The sequence below is a fragment of the Oncorhynchus masou genome, chromosome 27, assembly GCF_036934945.1.
Source record: "Oncorhynchus masou masou isolate Uvic2021 chromosome 27, UVic_Omas_1.1, whole genome shotgun sequence".
NCBI lineage: Eukaryota > Metazoa > Chordata > Actinopteri > Salmoniformes > Salmonidae > Oncorhynchus > Oncorhynchus masou.
This window is the reverse complement of record NC_088238.1, coordinates 53,822,724-53,843,415: the sequence shown is the minus strand read 5'-3', so window position 1 is coordinate 53,843,415 and position 20,692 is coordinate 53,822,724. Positions and strand designations below refer to the sequence as shown.

The 20,692-nt window shown below is 42.7% G+C and overlaps 1 protein-coding gene across 1 annotated transcript in view; it reads right to left on the bottom strand.

Moving 5' to 3' along the window:
* LOC135516417 (EH domain-binding protein 1-like protein 1) overlaps window positions 1-20,426 on the bottom strand; it is a 66,509-nt gene extending 46,083 nt beyond the window's left edge. The window contains exons 1-3 of the mRNA XM_064940718.1: window positions 20,125-20,426; window positions 949-1,006; window positions 61-156 (exon numbers count right to left, since the gene is read on the bottom strand). Of these exons, the coding sequence (XP_064796790.1) occupies window positions 61-156; window positions 949-1,006; window positions 20,125-20,228 (258 nt within the window). The 5' untranslated portion in view covers window positions 20,229-20,426. The remainder of the gene's footprint in view (window positions 1-60; window positions 157-948; window positions 1,007-20,124) is intronic.
* Between the last annotated feature and the right edge of the window lie 266 nt (window positions 20,427-20,692).

Below are 20,692 nucleotides of genomic sequence, written 5' to 3'. Positions count from 1 at the left end.
TTCATCTAAATAATTTCCCAATTCATTTGCACATATCTTTCCAGGGGTGAGATTCCATACCTTGAAGAGTGTGACGGTGATGTCCAGGTTTTCGGGCAGCTGCCACACCACCGTGCCCCTGTAGGGGTTCTTGATGCCAGGCTGCCACCCATGCAGCTGAGGAAATGGGGTAAATATCAAGTCAGGGAAAGGATCTGATAATACGGTGACTGGGGGAACCCAGTCATACCTATGAATTGTACTGTATACTGAATAAGTCACGTGTGGCTTGTAGAATGTTGAACGTGATAAATAATGAACACATTGTGACTATAAGCAACTGAGCCTTAAAGCTTGCACTGTGTCACTTTTTGGGCGACCCGACCAAATTCACATAGCAATGGGAGTTATAGATCTGTCATTCTCATTGAAAGCAAGTCTAAGAAACTGTAGATCTCTTCTATGTGCGATATTTCTATGCTTCCTGTCTTTTACTTTTGTTTTTATACACCAGCTTCAAACAGCTGGGAATACAATATTTTTGGTTCTGGAAAAGATATTTCACAGCGGGTTTAGATGGTACAATAATTCTCTACACTACACTTGTTTATTTTGTCACATAAACTGAAATAAGGCCAACTATTGGAGTTTTAGCAACCAGGAAAAGGCGGAGTGATTTCTGCATAGTGCACCTTAAATGTGATGTGATTAATGAAGCAATTACTGTGATGAATAAAGCCAGAATGATTTATGTCTGAACTCAAAACATACCACACTTCTATGTAATACATGGTTCCATTTCCTCAAACACCAGAAAATCTGACATTTCACCTTATAGGCTACACACCCTTAGGTAGGCTACATACATTAGGGGCCTAATCACACTTTATCGTGATGACAAGTTCTAGACAAACAGGCCTACATATGTCACGAGTCTACTTGTTGAATGAAGTTCCGTCCCCATATTACCTTGGTGCAATTTCTCCGGTTTCTCCTGCTCCATACTACTCTCAGTTTGTCTGGCTGCCTGAAAGTAACAAAAACACAGAACAATGAAGTTCACATAATAAGCATTGTACATACATACACACTGTATCAGCACACATACACACTGTTACAGCACACATACACACTGTATCAGCACACATACACACTGTTACAGCACACATACACACTGTATCAGCACACATACACACTGTATCAGCACACATACACACTGTATCAGCACACATACACACTGTAACAGCACACATACACACTGTAACAGCACACATACACACTGTAACAGCACACATACACACTGTAACAGCACACATACACACTGTAACAGCACACATACACACTGTAACAGCACACATACACACTGTAACAGCACACATACACACTGTAATAGCACACATACACACTGTATCAGCACACATACACACTGTAACAGCACACATACACACTGTAACAGCACACATACACACTGTAATAGCACACATACACACTGTAACAGCACACATACACACTGTATCAGCACACATACACACTGTAACAGCACACATACACACTGTAACAGCACACATACACACTGTAACAGCACACATACACACTGTAATAGCACACATACACACTGTATCAGCACACATACACACTGTATCAGCACACATACACACTGTAACAGCACACATACACACTGTAACAGCACACATACACACTGTAACAGCACACATACACACTAACAGCACACATACACACTGTAACAGCACACATACACACTGTAACAGCACACATACACACTGTAACAGCACACATACACACTGTAACAGCACACATACACACAGTTTAACAGCACACATACACACTGTAACAGCACACATACACACTGTATCAGCACACATACACACTGTAACAGCACACATACACACTGTAACAGCACACATACACACTGTAACAGCACACATACACACTGTATCGTCTGCTAAATGACTTAAATGTAAATGTAAATGTATCAGCACACATACACACTAACAGCACACATACACACTGTATCAGCACACATACACACTGTAACAGCACACATACACACTGTAACAGCACACATACACACTGTATCAGCACACATACACACTGTAACAGCACACATACACACTGTAACAGCACACATACACACTGTTACAGCACACATACACACTGTTACAGCACACATACACACTGTAACAGCACACATACACACTGTAACAGCACACATACACACTGTAACAGCACACATACACACTGTATTGTCTGCTAAATGACTTAAATGTAAATGTAAATGTATCAGCACACATACACACTAACAGCACACATACACACTGTATCAGCACACATACACACTGTAACAGCACACATACACACTGTAACAGCACACATACACACTGTATCAGCACACATACACACTGTAACAGCACACATACACACTGTAACAGCACACATACACACTGTTACAGCACACATACACACTGTATCAGCACACATACACACTGTAACAGCACACATACACACTGTAACAGCACACATACACACTGTATCAGCACACATACACACTGTATCAGCACACATACACACTGTAACAGCACACATACACACTGTAACAGCACACATACACACTGTTACAGCACACATACACACTGTATCAGCACACATACACACTGTAACAGCACACATACACACTGTAACAGCACACATACACACTGTATCAGCACACATACACACTGTATCAGCACACATACACACTGTAACAGCACACATGCACACTGTAACAGCACACATACACACTAACAGCACACATTCACACTGTAACAGTACACATACACACTGTAACAGCACACATAAGCATTGTATAAGCATACATTAACAATGTTAAAGTAAGCCTCCCATCGCAGTGCTAGCTATGCCACCAGAGATTCTGGGTTCGAGCCCAGGCTCTGTCGCAGCCAGCCGCAACTGGGAGGCCCACGGGGCGGCGCACAATTGGCGCAGTGTCGTCCGGGTTAGGGAGGGTTTGGCCGGCAGGGATATCTTTGTCTCATCGTGCACTAGCGACTCCTGTGGCGGGCCGGGCGCAGTGCACACTGACCAGGTGTACGGTGTTTCCTCCGACACATTGGTGCGGCTGGCTTCCGGGTTGGATGGGTGCTGTGTCAAGAAGCAGTGCGGCTTGGTTGGGTTGTGTTTCGGAGTACGCATGGTTCTCGACCTTCGCCTCTCCCGAGTCCGTACAGGAGTTGCATCGATGAGACAAGACTGTAACTACTACCAATTGGATACCACAAAATTGGGGAGAAAAAGGGGGTAAAAAAAGACAATGTATGAACATACATTAACATTGTTAACAAAAATATTCCGATTTTTCTGCCAATTCTCACTTAATTGAGAGGAAGTTGGTTTGATATGCTTTTTACATGAGCATCTTTCAGAAAATCACGAGGCGATTTTAGGCCCTTTTTAGACATATACTGTTGGCCTACAATACTCTACAAGTGCATCAAATGTCTAGTGGGCTCTCTGCTACATTTTATGACCACCACCAACACAGCTGAATGGGAAAATGGATTCAATGGGACCTCCCTCTGCTGGTGATTTGCTGAATGGAGGGCTGTGATGTCAATTTCTATTGTAGAAAAAAAGTAGCAGAAAGCACACTCTGTATATTTGATGTGTTTGAAGAGTATTCCAAACAATGTGTCTCAAATTAACAACATAAAAAAGAGTACTTTTGAGATATTAATATTTGTAATGTTGAATAAATTAATGTGTATATTTATTTATTTATTTATTTCTCACAATATAAACATACTCCATATTTTAAAACACACTATTAGGAGTATAATGACAATGTGTTGTCTGTATCATGTACGGTTCACAGATCATTGGGTCTTACAGGAAGCAGGGACTGTATAGGTCTGAAAAAGAGCCTAAGTTGGCCATGATTTTCCCAAAAATGGTTTGTGATACAAATGTAAAAACGATGTTAAACATCCTTCCTCCCAATTAAGTTTTATTGTGAGAATTACCAGAACAATCTGAGACACGCCCCCCCAAAACAATTCCGGCCATGCTGGTGTGGAATCGCCCAAAGGTAAGCTGGGATATCCTACTGGGCACACACACAGGTTGAATCAATGTTGTTTCAACCAGTGACTGAACCAATATCATCTGTGCCCTGAGGGATTAGTGTTTCCTTTGAAAATGCAGTATTTGATTACCTAACCCACTTCAGGTAATAATAGATATACATTTATTTTACCAGGCAAGTCAGTTAACAACAAATTCTTATTTTCAATGACAGTCTAGGAACAGTGGGTTAACTGCCTTGTTCAGGGGCAGAACAACAGATTTGTACCTGGTCAGCTCAGGGATTGAAACTTGCAACCTTTCGGTTACTAGTCCAACGCTCTAGCCACGAGGCGACCCTGCATTCTTCATATATACCACATACTGTTTTGGGGCATTTGGAAAAAGCCACAGGAGGATTTTCAATACCGTCAAAACGATTTATTTGAAGTTGTTCAATAAATGTGAATATTTACCTGCAGTCAACTTGTGCAATACATTGGGAGATAAAGCAGATTGCGCTCTTCATTTCACCTGTCACATTATTTTAAATTATGAATCTCACCGTAGTTCCCCAGAACAGTTGAGCCAGTCACGTGTTTGTTTGTAAATAGCACAACGGGAGAAAGCGGGAGCTGCAGAGTTCATAAAGTTCTATATCTATCAGCCAGTCTGTTGTTCAGCGTACATGAGGTGATGAAGTTATTCAATTCACTACTAAATGTTTGCCATCAGATATCTTATAATGTCTTTCTGACAGAAGTCAAAGAACTCTGCATGAGTTATCTGTACAGTTGCCATTTTTTCCCTGTGCTTCCGACTAAGGTTTTCTTTTCTCCTCTCTTCTTCTCCCCTCTGCTCCATGTACTTCCTTCAGAAAAGCATGCACAACAACTTTGTTCATTTGCACAATTTATATTGTTCCCTTTCACTTGTAAATGTCCACACTTACCGAAAATGAGATTTAATAACTACTAGCTATGCTTGGATAACTTTTAAGCCGTCTTTGCAATTAGTTTATGTTAGTTTTCTTATGTGATTTCGCTATTAGTTTGTGAAAATGTTATTAGCATTCTGGTAATAGAGGTCCAATGGGCTTTTCTTGCCTTTTTAGCACCCCCTTGTGTGCTACACCCGTAATACCGTAAATCCCCGGGATGAGAGAAGGACGGTCTGACGAAATTAACATCTGGATACCGCCCAAGCCTAGCCTGAGATATTCAAATTGTGTACAGTGCATAGGAAGATACCGGTACTATAGCACAGAATAACTATCAGGACAGAGCTCTCAGTGTATCCTCTGTTCCTTCCTTCTGGTCACAGCATGCCACAAACATGCAGCATGTAAGCACATACTATGAACAGTATTCACACCCCTTTATTTTTTCCACATTTTGTTGTGTTAAAGCCTGAATTTAAAAATGATTTTTTTTTTAAATAAAAAATTGTGACTGGTCCACATACAATACCCCATATAATGTGAAAGTACGTTTTGCAAAATAATAAAATAATTAAAGCTGAGTCAATAAGTATTCAACCCCTTTGTTATGCTAAGTCTAAATAAGTCCAGGAGTCAAAATTTGCTTAACAAGTTGCATGGACTCCCTCTGTGTGCAATAATAGTGTTTAACATGATTTTTGAATGCCTACCTCATCTCTTTACCCCACACACACAATTATCTGTACAATCGAGCCGTGAATTTCAAACACAGATTCAACCACAAAGACCAGGGAGGTTTTCTAATGCCTCACAAAGAAGGGCACTTCTTCTTTTAAAAAAGCAGACATTGAATATCCCTTTGAGCCTGGTGAAGTTATTAACTATACTTTGGGTGGTGTATCAATACACCCAGTCACTACAAAGATACAGGTGTCTTTCCTAACTCAGTTACCGGAGAGGAAGGAAACCACTCAGGGATTTCACCGTGAGGTCAATGTTGACTTTAAAATAATTACAGTTGAATGGTTGTGATAGGAGAAAACTGAGGATGGGTCAACAACATTGTATTTACTCCACAATATTAACCTAATTGACAGAGTGAAAAAAGGAATACAAGGAATACAAATATTTCTAAACATGCATCCAGTTTGCAACAACGCACTAAAGTAGTACTGCAAAAAAATGTGGAAAAGCAATTCACTTTGGGGAAAATTCAATACAACACATTACTGAGTACCACCCTCCATATCTGGAAGTGTAGTGGTGGCTGAATCATCTTATGGTTATGCTTGTAATTGTTAAGGACTGGGGAGTTTTTCAGGATAAAACATTTACAGAATGGAGCTAAGCACAGGCATAATCCTAAAGGAAAACCTGGTTCAGTCTGCTTCCACCAGACACTGGGAGATTAATTCACCTTTCATCAGGACGACAACCTCAAGCACAAGGCCAAATATATACTGGAGTTGCTTACCAAGAAGACAGTGAGTGGTCGAGTTACAGTTTTGACTTAAATCTGCTTGAAAATCTTTGGCAAGATTTGAAAATGCTTGTCTAGCTATGATCAACCACAAATTTGACAGAGCTTGAAAATAACAATTGGAAAAAATCGTACAAATCTAGGTGTTCAAAGCTCTTACCAAGAATGGCTCACAGCTATTCATTTTTAACTCAGGCTGTAACACAACAAAATGTGGACTAAGTCGAGGATTTATGAATAACCCCCCCCCATAAAGTGACTGGAATTAAGGGACACAAAGATAAAAGCTTAAGGAATGACCCATTGGCCTTCTCTCAAATACAAGCTCACACATCTGTCTGCTGCGTAAACACAAGAGAAGGAGGGGGAGCGTCAGCCATGTTGTGACTCTGTTCAGGGCTGTAACCCCGAGTGCACGTTTTGGTTTTTGCCCTAGCACGACACATCTGATTGAAATAATCAAAGCTCTAACAAACAGACTGAGTATAGAATGAACTCCACAATGGGGTCAACATCAACAAACTAACTATAGCCTGAGTGTCAAAGAGGCCTCCTCTGGTTGCTTCTGCTGTGAGACACATGATGAGTGTAGTGTTCAGCAGGTCCAACTGTAGCAACAACTTTCTAAAACATCATTGGACACGTTTGGGGTAGGTAAAACCTCCATGTTACACTCCAAGTTTCACACCTCCTTGCTCCCTACTGAACATATCTCAGCTTGGACATGTTTTTTTTTTTCACTTGTGCAATTACAGTCCTCAGTGCCCTATTACTGGAGGGTGTGGTCCCTAGCAACCGTCAGGCCACAATACTTCACCTTGTCTCCAGCAGCTGCGGCCAGCTACCTCCTACATGTACGTCACACAAATATGGTTGTCTACCAACAGACCTATTCTAGACTTGATCAGCTATTATGTAATCCTAGAAGAGATTCATTGTGTGGATGTGAAATAACCGAGTGCCATGTTGTTGACCTTTTTTCATCTCCCAATAACAAGAACCAATAGTGAGAGTCGGCAAGATAGTCAGTCCGGACGACTCTGACAGAAAACAAGCAACAGGCTATTTGCATGTGGAAATGTAACAGAATGCACTCTTATGTCTTCTTAGTACGCTAGAATGAACATAGGTTCTTAAAAGTTGAACTGCCTGTGAGTAACTAACTACTTGTTTGCTGGCTGAGGATGGGAGAAGTAGGGAGGTAGAGAGTAAGGGTAGAGTAAACAGTATGACTGGACGGGATGGGCCTCTCTCATGTTGCAGGCCAGTTATAGAAGCTGGGAGGATCAGAGAGTAAGGGCAAAGTGGAGGAGGCTGGGGGAAAGGTGAGGTGGTGGGGGGGCCACAGAAATAGACCTGTGGAATGGTGGGGCTTAACCATTAGGTTAACAGCTAACTCACCCACCCGCCAGCAAAATATCAGCCTGCTTCACACAACGCCAGACAAATATCAGCCTGCCCCATACACCTGCCAGCCCAATATCAGCCTGCCCCATACACCTGCCAGCCCAATATCAGCCTGCCCCATACACCGGCCAGCCAAATATCAGCCTGCCCCATACACCTGCCAACCCAATATCCGCCTGCCCCATACACCTGCCAGCCCAATATCAGCCTCCCCAAAACACCTGCCAGCCCAATATCAGCCTGCCCCATACACCTGCCAGCCAAATATCAGCCTGCCCCATACACCTGCAAGCCAAATATCAGCCTGCCCCATACACCTGCCAGCCCAATATCAGCCTGCCCCATACACCTGCCCCCATACACCTGCCAGCCCAATATCAGCCTGCCCCATACACCTGCCAGCCCAATATCAGCCTGCCCCATACACCTGCCAGCCCAATATCAGCCTGCCCCATACACCTGCCAGCCCAATATCAGCCTGCCCCATACACAGCCCAATATCTGCCAGCCCAATATCAGCCTGCCCCATACACCTGCCAGCCCAATATCAGCCTGCCCCATACACAGCCCAATATCAGCCTGCCCCATACAGCCAGCCCAATATCAGCCTGCCCCATACACCTGCCAGCCCAATATCAGCCTGCCCCATACACCTGCCAGCCCAATATCAGCCTGCCCCATACACCTGCCAGCCCAATATCAGCCTGCCCCATACACCTGCCAGCCCAATATCAGCCTGCCCCATACACCTGCCCCAATATCAGCCTGCCCCATACACCTGCCAGCCCAATATCAGCCTGCCCCATACACCTGCCAGCCCAATATCAGCCTGCCCCATACACCTGCCAGCCCAATATCAGCCTGCCCCATACACCTGCCAGCCCAATATCAGCCTGCCCCATACACCTGCCAGCCAAATATCAGCCTGCCCCATACCCTGCCAGCCCAATATCAGCCTGCAGCCAGCCAAATATCAGCCTGCCCCATACACCTGCCAGCCAAATATCAGCCTGCCCCACACAACGGCAGCCAAATATCAGCCTGCCCCACACAACGGCAGCCAAATATCAGCCTGCCCCACACAACGGCAGACAAATATCAGCCTGCCCCACACAGCGGCAGACAAATATCAGCCTGCCCCACACAACGGCAGACAAATATCAGCCTTCCCCACACAACGGCAGACAAATATCAGCCTGCCCCACACAACGGCAGACAAATATCAGCCTGCCCCACACAACGGCAGACAAATATCAGCCTGCCCCACACAGCGGCAGACAAATATCAGCCTGCCCCACACAACGGCAGACAAATATCAGCCTGCCCCACACAACGCCAGCTAAATATCAGCCTGCCCCACACAACGGCAGACAAATATCAGCCTGCCCCACACAACGGCACACAAATATCAGCCTGCCCCACACAACAGCAGACAAATATCAGCCTGCCCCACACAACGGCAGACAAATATCAGCCTGCCCCACACAACAGCAGACAAATATCAGCCTGCCCCACACAACGGCACACAAATATCAGCCTGCCCCACACAACGGCACACAAATATCAGCCTGCCCCACACAACAGCAGACAAATATCAGCCTGCCCCACACAACAGCAGACAACTATCAGCCTGCCCCACACAACGGCAGACAAATATCAGCCTGCCTCACACAACGCCCGCCACGCGCTCTAGAGTTGTTACAAACCACAGTCTACCTTTGGGGATGTATTGTATGGTTTCTAAACTTTTCTAGAGACAATATTATATAAGAGGTGCCGGTAATCAAGCAGTAGAACATTTTAGGACCTGCCCAACATAAGCACTGATGTGTTGCACAATGAAGTTACCTAATTGGGAAATACATGAGACGTAATGGTCGGTAACTAACCCGAGCTTGCCACTGACTGACCTGTCACCTAATTGGGTCACTCAACATGCTGATGCCACTGAAACAAGTGTTTACAGGGGTAGTTATACCAAGTAGCCTAAGGGAAATAACCATAGTTGTGTGAATGGGACCACATCATCTTATAAATCACGGTGTTATAAGAGATAATCTTTACCATAACACTTTCATATTACATCCTGTCACATGAGTGTATGTTTTTATTCCCACTCCCAGCATGCATTCTTGAGGAAAAACCCTTGACAGACTAATGCGCTGTATTTGGAGAGAACGTGCAGAACGAACCAGGACATATGGTGCATTCGGAAAGTATTCAGACCCCTTGACTTTTTCCACATTTTGTTACGTTACAGCCTTATTCTAAAATTGATTCAATAGTTTTTTCCTCATTAATCTACACACAATACCCCATAATGACAAAGCAAAAAAGGGTTTTTCAAAATTTATGCAAATGTATTAAATATAAAAAACTGAAATATCACATTTACATAAGTATTCAGACACTTTACTCCGTACTTTGTTGAAGCACCTTTGTCAGGGATTACAGCTTTGACTCTTCTTGGGTATGATGCTACAAGCTTGGCACACCTCTAATTGGGGAGATTCTCCCATTCTTCTCTGCAGATCCTCTCAAGCTCTGTCAGGTTGGATGGGGAGCGTCACTGCTCAGCTACTTTCAGGTCTCTCCATAGATGTTTGATCGGGTTCAAGTCTGGGCTCTGACTGGGCCACTCAAGGACATTCAGAGACTTGTCCCGAAGCCACTCCTGTGTTGTCTTGGCTGTGTGCTCAGGGTTGTTGTCCTGTTGGAAGGTGAACCTTCACCCCAGTCTGAGGTCCTGAGTGCTCTGGAGCAGGTTTTCATCAAGGATCTCTCTGTACTTTGCTCGCTTGGCATTCAGGCCAAAGTGTTCAATCTTGGTTTCATCAGACCAGAAAATCGGGCTGTCATGTGCCTTTTACTGAGGAGTGGCTTCGTCTGGCCTTCTGAAGGTTCTACCATCTCCACAGAGGAACTCTGGAGTTCTGTCAGAGTGTCTATCGAGTTCTTGGTCACCTCCTTGAACAAGACTAATCCTATTTGGCAATAAAGCCTCCTCTCATGCTGCCAAACATACCCTCGTAAAACTGACTGTTCATGATCTACCGATTCTTCACTTCGGTGAAGTCATTTACAAAATAGACTCCAACACTCTACTCAGCAAATTGGATGCAGTCTATCACAGTGCCATCCGTTTTTTCATCAAAGCCCCATATACTACCCACCACTGCGACCTGTATGCTCTCGTTGGCTGGCCCTCGCCAAAGCCACTGGCTCCAGGTCATCTATAAGTCTTTGCTAGGTAAAGCTCTGCCTTAGCTCACTGGTCACCATAGCAACACCCACCCGTAGCATGCGCTCCAGCAGGTATATTTCACTGGTCATCCCCAGAGCCAACACCTCCTTTGGCCGCCTTTTCTTCCAGTTCTCTGCTGCCAGTGACTGGAACGAATTGCAAAAATCACTGAAGTTGGAGACTTATATCTCCCTCACTAGCTTTAAGCATCAGCTGTCAGAGCAGCTTACAGATTGCTGCAGCTGTACACAGCCCATCTGTAAATAGCCCTTCCAACTACCTACTTCATCCCCATATTTGTTTTTCTGCTCTTTTGCACACCAGTATTTCTACTTGCACATCCTCATCTGCACATCTATCACTCCAGTGTTAATTGCTAAATTGTAATTACTTAGCCACTATGGCCTATTTATTGCCTTACCTCCTTACTTCATTTGCACACACGGTATACAGGTTTTTCTACATTTGTTTATCCCATGTGTAACTCTGTGTTGTTTTTGTCGCACTGCTTTGCTTTATCTTGGCCAGGTCGCAGTTGTAAATGAGAACTTGTTCTCAATTGGCCTACCTGGTTAAATAAACATGAAAAAAATAATAGGTCACCTAACAGTATCAACTCTGAAGATAGATGAGGGGCAATCAATTCACATATGGTGTCCAGGGAACAGCTGGGAGCTGAGGGGGGTCTATAACAAACGGCAACAGTGAGAGACTTATTTCTGGAGAGATTCATTTTTAAAATTAGATGCTCGAACTGTTTGCGCATAGACCTGGATAGTATGACAGAACTCTGCAGGCTATCTTTGCAGTAGATTTCAACTCCGCCCCCTTTAGCAGTTATATCTTGACGGGAAATATTGCAGTTGGGGATGGAAATTTCAGAATTTTTAGTGGCCTTCCTAAGCCAGGATTCAGACACGGCTAGGACATCAGGGTTGCTGGAGTGTGCTAAAGCAGTGAATAAAGCAAACTTAGGGAGGAGGCTTCTGATGTTAACATGCATGAACCCAAGGCTTTTATGGTTACAGAAGTCAACAAATGAGAGCGCCTGGGGACACACAGGGCCTGGGTTAACCTCTACATCACCAGGGGAACAGAAGAGGAGTAGGATGAGGGTACGACTAAAGGCTACAAGAACTGGTCGTCTAGTGCGTTGGAAACAGAGAATAAAAGGAGCATATTTCTGGGCGTGGTAGGATAGATTCAGGGCATAATGTACAGTCAAGGGTATGGTAGGGTGCGAGTACAGTGGAGGTAAACCTAGGCATTGAGTGACGATGAGAAAGGTTGCATCTCTGGAGGCACCAGTTAATCTAGGCGAGCTCTCTGCATGTGTGGGGGGTGGGACAAAGAAGCTATCTAAGGCATGTTGAGTGGGACTAGGGGCTCCGCAGTAAAATAAAACAATGAGAGCTACCCTCAACAACAGTATACAAGGCATATTGACATTAGAGAGAGGCATAAAGCAATCACAGGTGTTGATTGGGAGAGCTAAGACAACAACGGGTAAACAGCTGAGCAGAGAGGGTCAGTTAGAGGGTCAGTTAGCTACACACATGGCCTGAGTTCGAGGCTGCGGCCGATAGATAAACAAAATGAAGTACCGTGTTAATGAACAGTCCAGCAGGCATCAGCTGTGTAGCCGAGTGATCATAGAGTTCAATGAGCAGCAATAGATGAAACAAGGAGCCGTTCGGTAGTCGTTACTATGCTAGGCGAGTGGGAGACACGGCGTTCAGAAAGCTAGCGGGCCGGGGCTAGCAGACATACACAATGCAGAGGTCGGTTGAGAGCACATCGGCCGAATTACGTCAGCAGACCAGTAGTGATGGATCGGCGGGGCTCCGTGTCGACAAAGGGTCCAGGCCAATTGGCAAGAGAGTTACTGTAGTTGGTGTACTTCGTTGGCTAGCGGGGAGATGGGCTTAGCTCGAGGCTAACTGGTGCTTGCTTCTGGACAAGAGCGTTAGCCACATTAGCCACTCGGTAGCAGCTAGCTAGCTGCGATGATCCGGTGTAATGGTCCAGAGCTTGCTGTAGGAATCCGGTGATGTAGTGGAGAAAAGCAGTCCGATATGCTCATGGCTGATATCACGCTGTGCAGACTGGCAGGTATTATCCAGGCTAAAGCATCTAGTGTCTGAGCTAAAGGTAAAGACTGCTTGCAGTGGCTAACAATGACTAAATAGCTAGTAGCTAATTAGCTGGCTAGTCTCTGATGGCTAGCTTCTGATAGAGCTTCCAGTTATAAGATCTAAAAAATAGCAGATCTGTACCACATTGGGTGAGGCGGGATGGAGGAAGGTATATTTAATTCGAAACTGGAAAAAATACATTGAAATAACTCACTGTATCACAATTCCAGGGGGTCAGAAGTTTACATACACTAAGTTGACTGTGCCTTTAAAAAGCTTGGAAAATTCCATTAAAGTATGTCATGGCTTTAGAAGCTTATTATAAGCTAATTGACATGAGTCAATTGGAGGTGTACCTGTGGATGTATTTCAAGGCCTACCTTCAATCTCAGTGCATCTTTGCTTGACATCATGGGAAAATCAAAAGCAATCAGACAAGACCTCAGAAATTGTTTTGTAGAACTCCACAAGTCTGGTTCATCCTTGGGAGCGATTTCCAAACGCCTGAAGGTACCACGTTCATCGCTACAAATAATAGTACGCAAGTATAAACACCATGGGACTACGCAGCCATCATACCGCTCAGGAAGGAGACGTGTTCTGTCTCCTAGAAATGAAGGTACTTTTGGTGCGAAAGTGGAAATCAATCCCAGAACAACAGCAAAGGACCTTGTGAAGATTGCTGGAGGAAACAGGTACTAAAGTATCCATATCCACAGTAAAACAAGTCCTATATCGACATTACCTGAAAGGCCGAAGCCACTGAGCAAGGAAGAAGCCACTGCTCCAAAACCGCCATAAAAAAGCCAGACTACGGTTTGTAAATGCACATGGGGACAAAGATCGTACTTTTTGGAGAAATGTCCTCTGGTCTGATGAAACAAAAATAGAACTGTTCGGCCATAATGACCATCATTATGTTTGGAAGAAAAAGGGGGAGGCTTGCAAGCCGAAGAACATCATCCCAACCGTGAAGCAAGGGGGTGGCAGCATCATGCTGTTGGGGTGCTTTTCTGCATGAGGGACTGGTGCACTTCACAAAATAGATAGCATCATGAGGCAGGACAATTATGTGGATATATTGAAGCAACATCTCAAGACATCAGTCAGGAAGTTAAAGCTTGGTCGCAAATGGGTCTTCCAAATGGACAATGACTCCAGGCATACTTCCAAAATGGCTTAAGGACAACAAAGTCAAGGTATTGGAGTGGCCATCACAAAGCTCTGACCTCAAATCATATAAAAAATTTGTGGGCATAACTGAAAAAAACATGTGCGAGCAATGAGGCCTACAAACCTGACACAGTTACACCAGCTCTGTCAGGAGGAATGGGCCAATGTTCAGCCAACTTATTGTGGGAAGCTTGTGGAAGGACTACTGAAGCGTTTGACCCAAGTTCAACAATTTGAAGGCAATGCTACCAAATAATAATTGAGTGTATGTACACTTCTGACCCACTGAGAACGTGTTGAAAAAAATAAAAGCTGAAATAAATCACTCTCTACTATTATTCTGACGTTTCACATTCTTAAAATAAAGTGGTGATCCTAACTGACCTAAAACAGCGGATTTTTACTAGGATCAAATGTCAGGAATTGTGAAAAACATACACTACTGTTTAAAAGTTTGGGGTCACTTAGAAATGTCCTTGTTTTCCATGAAAACATACATGACATTAGTTGCAAAATTAATAGGAAATATAGTCAAAACGTTGACAAGGTTATAAATAATGATTTTTAATTAAAATAACAATTGTGTCCTTCAAACTTTGCTCTCGTCAAAGAATCCTCCATCTGCAGCAATTACAGCCTTGCAGACCTTTGTCATTTTAGTTGTCAATTTGTTGAGGTAATATGAAGAGATTTCACCCCATGCTTCCTGAAGCACCTCCCACACGTTGGATTGGCTTGACGGTCAAGCTGATCCCACAATAGCTCAATAGGGTTGAGATCCGGTGACTGTGCTGGCCACTCCATTATAGACAATATACCAGCTGACTGCTTCTTCCCTAAATAGTTCTTGCATAGTTTGGAGCTGTGTCATTGTCCTGTTGTAGGAGGAAATTGGCTCCAATTAAGTGCCGTCCACAGGGTATATGGCATGGCGTTGCAAAATGGAGTGATAGCCTTCCTTCTTCAAGATCCCTTTTACCCTGTACAAATCTCCCACTTTACCACCACCAAAGCACCCCCAGACCATCACATTACCTCCACCATGCTTAACAGGTGGCGTCAAGCACTCCGCCAGCAACTTTTCATTTTTTTCTGCGTCTCACAGATGTCCTTCTTTGTGATCTGAACACCTCAAACTTAGATTTGTCTGTCCATAACACTTTTCCAAGCTTCCTCTGTCCAGTGTCTGTGCTCATTTGCCCATCTTAATCTTTTATTTTTATTGGCCAGTCTGAGATATGGCTTTTTCTTTGCAACTATGCCTAGAAGGCCAGCATCCCGGAGTCGCCTCTTCACTGTTGACGTTGAGACTGGTGTTTTGCGCGTACTATTTAATGAAGCTGCCAGTTGAGGACTTGAGGCATCTGTTTCTCAAACTAGACACTCTAATGTACTTGTCCTCTTGCTCAGTTGTGCACCGGGGCCTCCCACTCCTCTTTCTATTCTGGTTTGAGCCAGTTTATGCTGTTCTGGAAGGGAGTGGTACACAGCGTTGTATGAGATTTTCAGTTTCTTGGCAATTTCTCGCATGGAATAGCCTTCATTTCTCAGAACAAGAATAGACTGACAAGTTTAAGAAGAAAGTTCTTTGTTTCTGGCCATTTTGATCCTGCAATTGAACCCACAAATGCTAATGCTCCAGATACTCAACTAGTTGTCAGCTGTGCTAACATAATGGCCAAACGGTTTTCTAATGATCAATTAGTCTTTTAAAATTATAAACTTGGATTAGCTAACACAACATGCCATTGGAAGACAGAAGTGATAGTTGCTGATAATGGGCCTTCTGTACACCTATGTAGATATATTTTTTTTTTTTAAATCAGCCGTTTCCAGCTACAATAGTCATTTACGACATTAATAACAATGTCTACACTGTATTTCTGATCCATTTGATGTTATTTTAATGGACAAAAAAAAAAGTGCAAGGACAAAAAAAAAAATGCAAGGACATTTCTAAGTGACCCCGAACTTTCGAACGTTAGTGTACATATACACACACATACCTTATTTAAAATATATTTACTTTGTTATTTTCCACTAACCCTTCCACCCCTCCCCTAATTGGTGTAAACGAATGAACAACAACACTTATAAACACTATATACCTTTTACGGACACAATTTATTTGACAATAGTTATACTTTGTTTGTTTTGAGTCCTGTCTTTCCACTACCCTCAACCTATCCCATCTATTTCTGATTTTCCATCTTGTTTGATCTCTATTTGCCATGTATTTTTAACTGTGCTGTTTCACAAAAGTTGTGAACCTATATACATTTTATAGACACAGTATATGTTATCTTGTTGTTATTAGTCCCACCCTTCAGCTCCTTTCAACCCCTCCCATATATCTCTTAACATCCTCCATATTGGATTTCTATTTGACATATATTTTTTAACTGTGCTGTGATGCTTCACAAACGTTCTGAACTTTTCTATTCTCATAGTTTCTACAGATTGTAAATTAAAGAATTTTTTTAACTAAAAGTGTTATTATATTATTGACCGATTGACTATGACTTTTCAAATCACCAAGTATTGCTATATGCAGCTTTTGCATATCAGTTCATAAACTATGTGCCATGGAATCAGTACATCGAACATTTCTTCACAACTATTTTGCAATCTATATGACACAGCTGTCAATTTTTTGGTCCTTAAATGAAAATGGTATATATTTTTTTTAATCACAATTTTCTTTAAATAACTTTGGTCTTTAATGCAGGCCAGACTTACAAGATCCTTACTTTTCCCCCCTTTCGCTTTGCAGTAATGCTGCAATTAGTTGGTTGTAAGGGTCTGAATACTTATATAAATAAGTTATTTCAGTTATTTTATTTGTGAAAATGTATACAAATGTCTAAACACCTGTTTTCGCTTCGTCATTATGAGGTATTGTGTGTAGATTGATGAGGATCATTAAAAATATATATATATGTTAGAATAAGGCTGTAACGTAACAAAATTATGGAAAAAGTCAAGGGGTCTGAATACTTTCCAAATGCACTGTACGCACACACACCTCTATTGTTGCAAACTGAACAGTCGTTTTGCTAATCAGTTAAGCAGGACGACCTGTCTAGCTGATCCACATTGTTCACATTCTTCTTGCGAACTGGAAACATGGAAACGTACACCACGTCTGGTAACATTACTGCTATTCTCTGTGGAGTCGGACCAATATATAATTTCATCAATATTAACTGCCGATATTGGCCTTTTAATGCTGTGCTGCTGGGGCTTGTTGAGTGACTGATGTGACGTTGCGTGGTCTGTGGTTTCACAGCATCACATGGTATTACTGCTAAACAGTGAACAAGCAGAGGCCCATACAGAACCCACAGTTTGCTGCCAAGAGTCAGATCACCAAAACATACTGACTCCATCACCAGCCGACAAAACACCACTTGTGTTAATCTCATACATCAAACAGTCATAAAAGCCATGCAATTGATGACCTCGTTTTCAAACTGGTCAAACTTGACTCTTACCACATTAAAATTACACTGTACTGAATGATGTTATCATCAAGCTGAATATGCATACACTAGGTATAGGAGAATGGTTCGCTAGATAGCAATACCAAGAACATACTAATACTACTAAGGTGGTGTATAATAGAACAATGAGGGTAGAGAGACAGGGAGGTCGTCTGCCAGTTAGGGCTGGGCGGATGGAGGAAGCACATTCTAGGTACAATGTGAGTAATGCTAATGGAATTCATGCAGAGCCAGGGCCCAGACAGGAACCACAGCACCACTGGCTGTACGCACATTCCATACATACATAAGAACTGACTTAGCGCGTGTGTGAGCAACACCTGGCTGCACAGCAGTCATAGGCAGCAGTGCATTGGGTTGTCAGAGGGGCTGCATAGCACTCTGCCTCACCAGCCTGACAGTCTTTATTCCACATGAGTGATTGATTACATGATTATATTAGGTTAGGTCAGACTAAGAGATACAGTATCAGCTTAAAATGCTGAAATAACATCCTACTGGGCAAAAACTGGCTGAATCAACGTTGTTTCCACATCATTTCCACAACAAAAATGTTATATGACGACGTTGAATCAACATGGATAACTGATTGGATTTTCAAAAAGTCATCAAGGTAAGGGAATGTATTTTTTCCCCACCTAACTTTTAAGCTAAATCCTATGATAAGGTGAACATTCTTGGTTGATTTCACTTTGAATTCACGTTAGTTGACAACTCAACCAAATGTAAATCAAACTAGACGTTGGAGAAAACCTGGCACCATTCCTACGGTGAAGCATGGTGGTGGCAGCATCATACTGTGGGGATGTTATTCAGCAGCAGGGACTCGGAGACTAGTCAGGATCGAGGGAAAGATGAACGGAGCGAAGTACAGAGAGATCCTTGATGATGAAAACCTGCTCCATAGCACTCAGGACCTCAGACTGGGTCGAAGGTTCACCTTCCAACAGGATAACGACACGAAGCACACAGCCATGACAGCGCAGGATTGGCTTCGGGACAAGTCTCTGAATGTTACTGAGTGGCCCAGCCAGAGCTCAGACTTGAAAGCTCCCCATCCAACCTGACAGAGGTGTGAGAATCTGCAGAGAAGAATTGGAGAAACTCCACAACTACAGGTGTGCCAAGCTTGTAGCGACATACACAAGAAGACACTGGGCTGTAATCGCTACCAAAGGTGCTTCAACAAAGTACTGAGTTAAGGGTCTGAATACTTATGTAAATGTGATATTTCAGTTTTACATTTGCAAACATTTCTAAAAAACAGTTTTTACTTTGTCATTATGGGGTATTGTGTATCGATTAATGAGGGTGAAAACAATTTAATCAATTTTAGAATAAGGCTGTAACGTAACACATTTTGGAAAATTTCAAGGGTTCTGAATACTTTCTGAATGCACTGTATGGTCGAAAAATAATAACACCTGCTTGGAACAAGTGGACATTATATGCACTACAGGTGATGATGATGATGATGATGGATGATGATGATGGATGATGATGATCATCATCATCATCATGACAACGGTGATGACAACAATGATTTTCATGAATAAATGACATCATCATCATCATCATCGTACAGAATCAACTGTAGTTCATTCACCTGTTATAGACCTGTGATACTTCATAGTTCAGGCTTACACATTTTTATATTTGAATTTGGACACATCTATTGCTTAACCTCAAAACAACCAGTTTTAATGTTTCCCCTCTGAATAACTGAATGTCAATTAGGATGCTTGTCGCATGACGATGATTAGAATAGGAAAAGGGCAAATGCGGAAGTGCATTGGCTGTCAAAGGCGTACGCTCATCCAAAGCTGTACAGTACAGTGTAATGCACGATGCACTGATGGTATAAACGTGTACATTCAACAAAAAAAGTAATGGGGAAGACAATGTGATAGCAGTACGCAACTGACAACATTAAACCATCATTTAGCCTATAACTGACAACATTAAACCATCATTTAGCCTATAACTGACAACATTAAACCATCACTTAGCCTATAACTGACAACATAGCTTTGCACCAACCAAATTTGAATCTAAAAGTATGACCTTAAAACATCACAACTCGAGCTGGGGACAGAGTCAGTGACAAAGGTCCCACGAGGTTGCGTTTTATCGGTTCAGACATGACCATTTTTATCAAGGCAACAAAAAAAAGCATGTTTACTTACCATTTCTTCGTGCATTCTACTGTCAGTTCTTGAAAAGTCACCGCAAACTGGAACTTCGACGCTTTCTTGCCGACACGCTGAAGTCTCTTCCACACCGAAGTCATGTTTAGAGACGCTACAATGTTATTTCTCAAGAGACATTACTAAAATCGTCGTCACAGTACCCCTCTGCCCTCCTCGCGTTCTGCCAAGGAGTCTGTTGATGCAGCACTTGCGTTTGCTGCGCAAGAAAGACAGCCGATGTTCACTCAAACAGTCTTACTGACGTGTTCACAACTTCACCTCTAGAATGTCACAACACACAGAACTGAGGCAAAACAAATGCACGCTGCGACAGGAACGAGCGGTGACACCCCAAACACAAAACTTAATAGCTAATCATAACACTTGTAATTAAAAATTATTAGTGTGACTGCATTATCCATAGTAGCCTATGACATTATTAAAAACAATTACAATTTTACATTTGACCTGCATGTTGTTTAAATCATATTTTACTGATATATATTTTTTTTAAGTCTGAAAAAACAGAAAGCATTGCCTGGTTTAGACCATTGTTTGAGATGAA